At 50.0% G+C, this 6,362-nt stretch overlaps 1 protein-coding gene across 1 annotated transcript in view; it reads left to right on the top strand.

Moving 5' to 3' along the window:
- LOC102016357 (tyrosine-protein kinase SgK223) overlaps positions 1 to 6,362 on the top strand; it is a gene marked incomplete at its 5' end in the record, with an annotated part of 49,451 nt that continues 43,089 nt past the window's right edge. Inside the window, 2 exon segments of the mRNA XM_005398353.2 lie at positions 1 to 98; positions 4,332 to 4,736. Of these exon segments, the coding sequence (XP_005398410.1) occupies positions 4,419 to 4,736 (318 nt within the window).

Here is a 6,362-nt window from a genome sequence, read left to right as displayed (position 1 = left end):
CCGCGCGCAGTCACTCCGCGAACAATGCTCCGAGGCGCCCGGGCGGGCGGCGGACCGCTGGGCCACCGACGGCGAGGCCCGGGCAGCGCAGCCCCGAGGTGAGCCCCCCGTGACGTTTTCTCTAAATCCTCCCTCTTTTTGTCTGGCAAACGTGGCCGCACTGGGAGGTGTGCGGGGACGCTGCGGTCGCTGAGCGAGCTTGCTCTGCCCGGGTCCCGGTGACAGGCGGCTCGCGGCTCGGGCAGCGTCCGGACCGCGTGCACCCGGGCTGAGCCCTCGGCGGGGGCGCCCGGCGGGGGTACTGGGGAGAGCGAGGGGCGATTCGGGTTCATTCGAGAAACGCTCCATGCAAAGCGGGGAAACTTTCCCTCGAGTTCCGGAGGGGCCGACCGTTGTGATGGCTTTACTGGTCCTGCAGGTCTGGCCGCTGTGGGCAGCGGGAGACTCAGGCGCTTTGCGGAATGCTTTCCACCGCGAGTATTGTCAAAGGAAGCTGGAGCGAGAGGCTGCCGGGCTGCTGGGACCGGTGATAGTTTGGGGGCCCAGGGTGACTACCTCTCTCGCAGCAGCGGGTCCCAGGAGGGGGCGCGGGGATGCCCTTTCACACAGCCGCAGACGAGCCCGCTGAAACGTAGACTGCGGGCACATTCTCAACCTCTGATCTTGCGCCCCCTCCCCAGCCGGGGACACACACACGCGCGCGCGCGCGCTCGGAAAATAGAACCTCTGTGTTTTTGAGTCCTGAGAATGGGAATGGAAGCGGCTGAGTAATCTCAGCAAACAGCGTGGACTGTGTGCATGTTTCTCCCAGGTAAAGCCCTGCCCGCACAGGGTTTTTCAGAGCTGATAGCAAAGCCCAAAGGTCTAGGGGCAAGGAGTTTTGCAATGCATTCAGTGCAGAGTCAGGTTCGGAAGGCTTTATTGATCACTGGCCTGAAGTATCATTAACTAACCCTCTCCTCTCCCTTTTCTCAGAAGGAAATTTGATAGGAAGCCCTAGAGAATTCTTCAGTTAGTTCTGCTGTCCCAGTGTCCTGTGGAACTCGGTATCCTTATTGGTTTACAGTATAGTGGCTGCAAAATTACATTCCTCCTTCTGGGATTAGATTACATAGCATTGGACAAAGAAAAAGAAAATTAAAAGTTACGTGAATATCATAATTTACCCCGTGTGTGTGTGGGAGGGGGGTAACATCATCACTTCCTCCCTTCTGCCTGTCCAGTCTTGGCCCATGCAGATTATTGAAATCCAGACACTTTGCATATACATTTCCCTTTTCAGATGTTGCATTAAATGTATAGTTTTTCTAAGTGAGTTTTCCTCAGTTTTGTCACTTCAGGGTAAGGTGTAAGCAACTTCTGATGCAAGTATGAAGGGCATTTTGAACCCTTATTTAATTGTATGGGTATCTGCACCCTGAATTCTTCAGATTTTTTTAAAATGGGGTTGAAGTGTATCTGACAACTTCAGCCTTGTAAATTGTGGCCACAAATTCGGTGCAGAAGTTTGCAGAAGTAAAGCTATTTTATCGTGGCTTGGATCAGAAGGAATGCTGAGATCTTTTTCTAATCTTACACTTCAGCCTCCCACAGAAATGGGGGAATTTGCATAATTCTGGGGGCAGGTTCCCCTCAGAGGTAAGGAATGTGGGCTGGGAAGGTGCCATTCCCAGGCTCTGCAGAGCCGGCACTGGCAAGGCCAACAGCTCCGCTCCTGCTCCTTAGCACCCCTCACGTGTTGCACCACCTTCTACTTCAAATAAACAGGAGGTAATTCCAGGCACGGAAGCACAACTGGCTCCACAGACATGGTTGTGCATTCAGCGAAGCCAGTTTGCATAGACTGGAGTGCAGCAGTGATGGTGGGAAGCCTGGATTTCACTTGATCCCCTTATTCCACAATTACTCCTGAAAAACTGCTGTGTCTCTGAGCAGTTCTGCGGCGAAAATGGTACTCAATGTGCAATGAGTTTCGGAGCTAAGGATGAAAGCAAAGAGGGTGCACAGACATGATTCTCAAGAAAAACATCTGGCACAAGAGTAACCTAGAACCTGCCAGATTCTCAGGCTGCTGGTCGGCCGATGAAAGGGGACAAAGGAGGAGACCTTCGAAAGTAGAGGTCTGCCCCAAGCACCCCCTGCCCTCATGAAACGTTTGTGTTCTGGGTTGCTTGTTGAGGAGGAAATAAGGTACGGTGACCAGACTGTTTCTCTGGGAATCTGTGGTAGCCCTTGGGGAGGTAGATGGGTAACTACCTCCTCAGACGGCCTGAACAAGAGCTGGCAAGAACTAGCAGCTGCTACTCAGGAGGCTGATGTGGAAGGGTGACAGGTTTGAGGTCAGGCTGTGCAGTGTAGCAAGCTGCTGTCTCAAAAAAAAGAGGGGGAGGGGACTAAGGATGTAGCTCAGTGGCAAGCCCCTGGGTGCTAAAATAACTAAATATAAAACAGAGAGCTGGCAGGAAGCTGAGGAGCCCATGCAAAGCTGATTTCTAAGCTGTCTTCTAACATCCCACTAAGGGTGCGTGGGAGCCTTTGCCTACCTAGGGTTTTGCCTGATGAGGTCTTTTTCTGTGGCTGGGCAGATGTAGTCAGCCTTCAGCCATCAGCTTCCAAAGAAGGACTTGCTCCCCAGCCCCTCCCTCCAAAACTTAACAGCAAGCATGCAGCTCTCTGTGGCCCGAGAATGCTGAGAAACATACGTGACTTTGGCTCCTCTGCTTGTGGAAGTCAGTGACCTCTTCTGGAGAGCTTCCTTCCTGGAGATGCAGGCAAGGAACCTGCTACCTGGGTGTGTTGGATGAAAAGAACTTCACTAATAATCATGCAAGAAAAGACCCATAAGATCCTAAGAGTGATTGCTGAAAGACACTTTTATTTATTTCAGAATGCTCATTTAAGTCAGAGAAGTAGTTGGCTTCAGTGTTAGTTTTGGAGGAGAAAGTCAGCCTCAACACTAGCAAAACAAGCACCCTTGTCTTCGAGTGTGGGAGATAAGAAAGAGAGACCTTCCCACAAAGACCTTCCCACAAAGATCTTGGAATCTTTGGCGCTTCTGGCACACTCCACCTGGTTAGTCCTGTTGATTGTTTTGAGAGCATCAACCTTAAACACATTCTCAGGGGAGCAAAGAGTGCAACCCCTAGGGCAAGCCCTCCCTGGTCCATGAGAATCTCTTCACTTCTAGGTCTCAGGGCGCTTTCTTTCTGGAACATGCTCCTGATCGGGCAGCAGTTCATTTCACATAGGGAAGGAGGAGAGGTGAGCAGTAGGTGTTTTAGTATCATGAGCCACCAGGTGAGGAGAAGGGTTACCAGCAAAGTCAGCTTCTCTTTCTAGAGCCAGCAAACTTGGTGTCAATAGACAGGCCTTTGCCACCTGTGGAATGGGACTAAAAGGTACCTGGTAGGATGTTACTTTGGTGATCTGGTTAATATCTGTAGGCCCAGGAGTGCCTCCTCAGTGTGAATGTTAGGGAACCGTGTTACCCACTGTGCCTTCTACTTTACTCCCAGAAGCACTGAACTCTTCCAACAAGCTCCTGGCTTTCTCCCCAGCTGTGATAAGAAAACAGCTATTTCATTATCTCTTTTCTTATATTCTGTCCAATTACTCTGAGACAAGGAGTGTGGTGACCGTGCATTTATTTCTCTTCTATTTTCTCCCTTGGCCTAATCACCCAGGTTCCTAGACTTCATTCAGCTCAGGGTGGAATGATGCATATTAAACAAAAGGAAGGGGCAGAATTCCCAGGATGCCAGAGCTCCTGACAAGATCCCCCCAACCACATCTCCCTCTTTCCATCCATTCCCACTCCACCTGGCCAGATATGTGGATAACGCTGTCCATTTCGGCGCCTAGGCCTGCTTCTAGTCTTATATAGTTCTTGGTCAGAAATTTTTGGCTGTTGCCTAGAAGCCATTGCTTTTATTTCCTCTACTACTCTGTGCTTCTTGTTTATTGGGACAGTGCCCCAGATCCCGCACTATGCCCACCATACAGGATTCTCATCGAAAATTGTGATTTTTCCCATAACTGCTCCAAACCTTTAAGCGCTTAGTGCTTTGGGGGATTGAGATGTCTTTTGTGCTCTCTATTCCCATAACAGGACTATGTTTAGTTTTTACAGCTTCTGATAAGGCCATACCACTACAGAGTGTCTAAGAGCCTTGTGACAAGTCAAAGGCCCCAGAAGAAACTTAATGAAATTTTTTCATTTTTTCTCCTCCTTCTTCCCACTCTCCTCCCCAATCAGATAATCAGACTCCTTCTTAATGCACCTGTCTTCTGCAAGGCAGATCTTTGATCAAACTCGTGTCCTGCCTTTGTAGGAGGCCTGTCTGGGACCCACCCCTGCCTCCCACAAGACCATACCCGAGAGCCGGGCTCAAGATGAACCAGCACACTCTTAGCTCACGATGCTCCAGGCCACCCAACTGAACTGTGAGAGCCCAAAAATGTCTGCGTGCAGTGACTTTGTGGAGCACATCTGGAAGCCCGGGTCCTGCAAGAACTGCTTCTGTCTGCGGAGTGACCACCAGCTGGCAGCTGGCCGTCCCCAGCCCAGAACAAGCAGCCTGCCCCCTCCACCTCGCCTGCCCCCCAAGAGTGTGGAAGATGAAAGTGTGAATGGCTCACCCTATTGCAAGCCCACAATCGCTGTGAAACCCACCATGATGAGCTCCGAGGCCTCGGATGTGTGGACAGAGGCCAGCCTGAGTACTGAAGTCCCACAGGTGAGTCTGACTAATCCCTGTGGCATTTTCACAGGGGCTGCACCTATTCCAGCATTTAGTGGCTGGCTGGCAGCCAGAGAGGGTTGTTGGAGCAAGAATCCTGCAGGATGGCTTCTCGTCTACCTGTCCCGCGATTGCCTTTGCCCCACTGCTGATTGGCTATCACTACCCTCCCTTCTCTCTATCCCTCTAGGCTAATAACCATTAATCCAACCCTCCGATTTTCTCCTATGATTTTGAGATTTGTATAAGGGCAGACAGAAATGAAGCTTTGTTTAAAAAAATTAGCAATACAAGGGGCAAAAATTGTACAGTTAAGTTCCATACACCCACTGCTCCTTCAGTGACCAACTCTACTCATTTTGTTTTATATCTTCCCCCGTCTACATCCTTTCACTATGATTTAAAGCAGACCTCAAACAGCGCATCAGTTTAGTACATACCACTATGTTCCAAAGATAAGGTCTTAATAGAAGAAAAATCCAAATGCTAGCCGAACACTTGAAATATTAGCAGCAATTCATTATGATCATTTAGTATTCATCCAGGGTTCATACTTCTAATTTTAAAGCTTGGGCTTTACCAGCTTTAATCTAGGATCCCTAATACAATGACATCCTCAGCGGCTGGGTCTGTCTGTGCTTACAGCAGGTGACCCTTAGAAAGGTACAGCTATTCAGAGGGCACACAGGCGAGGGCTGCTGGAGTCTGCTGCCTCTGGACACGTCTCAGAGGCCATATGTCTGAGATATTCTAAGAACTGTTTGCTCCGTGTTGACCTCTGTGCATGTCCTAGTTTTCCCAGACCAGTGTGGTAGTAGGCCAGGAAGGGTGTGTGAGCCTATATGAAAACAAAGGTCAGTTTTGAATCAAGGGAGGCTTAATTGAAGAGAAGCATTTCCTGTGGTTGCCGTGTGCTCCCTGTCCTTTCAGGGCTACTCCTTTTCCCCTGACCTGGTCACACCCATTCCCCAAGGCATTGCTGACCCCCATCAACCTTCACCTGCATAAGCCAGGGCCTCTCCAAACTCAGCATTTTGTGGGAGAAGAGACAGATTCCTTGAAGATGCTTTGAAAGTGGTGGCGATGGGGATTTTAGAAGGGAAGAGGGGCAGTGACTTCAGTGATGCCGACAGCCAGTCCATATCTCTGCCTCATAGCTCGACTAGTCCAGCCATGCAGGAAGATTAGAACGGAGGTCTTCGCTGTTAATTGGGAAAAAGGGCAGCTCTTCCGCGAGGTCTGAAGGGCCCAGAAAGAAAAAAGGATGTCCTGACCTAACTCAGAAACCACTTCTCAGCCTCCTGCCCTGGCCCTACCAGCAACCCTAGGGGTTTTAGAAATCACCATGACTTCAGTTTCTTGAGGAATGCCCTGTAGAAAACAAAAGTTAAATAAAACCTGAAACTCTATTTTCTAACCCTGTAGAACAGTTGTTTTACTGGATACTTGTGAAGGAGAAGGCGATGTGTTCTTTTTTAGAGTTTTTCTTTTTTCCGGGCTTCCTGGACTTAAACCCGAAGCATTAGAGACCTCGGAGGGCAGGAGTTGAGGGGAGCACAGCTGAGGGTCTGGGAAGAGAAATGCCCTGTGGGTGTTGCAGCCCTGATCACAGGATGCGGGGAG

Source organism: Chinchilla lanigera, unplaced genomic scaffold (assembly GCF_000276665.1).
Source record: "Chinchilla lanigera isolate Chin_1 unplaced genomic scaffold, ChiLan1.0 scaffold00062, whole genome shotgun sequence".
Lineage (NCBI taxonomy): Eukaryota > Metazoa > Chordata > Mammalia > Rodentia > Chinchillidae > Chinchilla > Chinchilla lanigera.
This window is presented reverse-complemented; position numbering and strand designations above follow the sequence as displayed.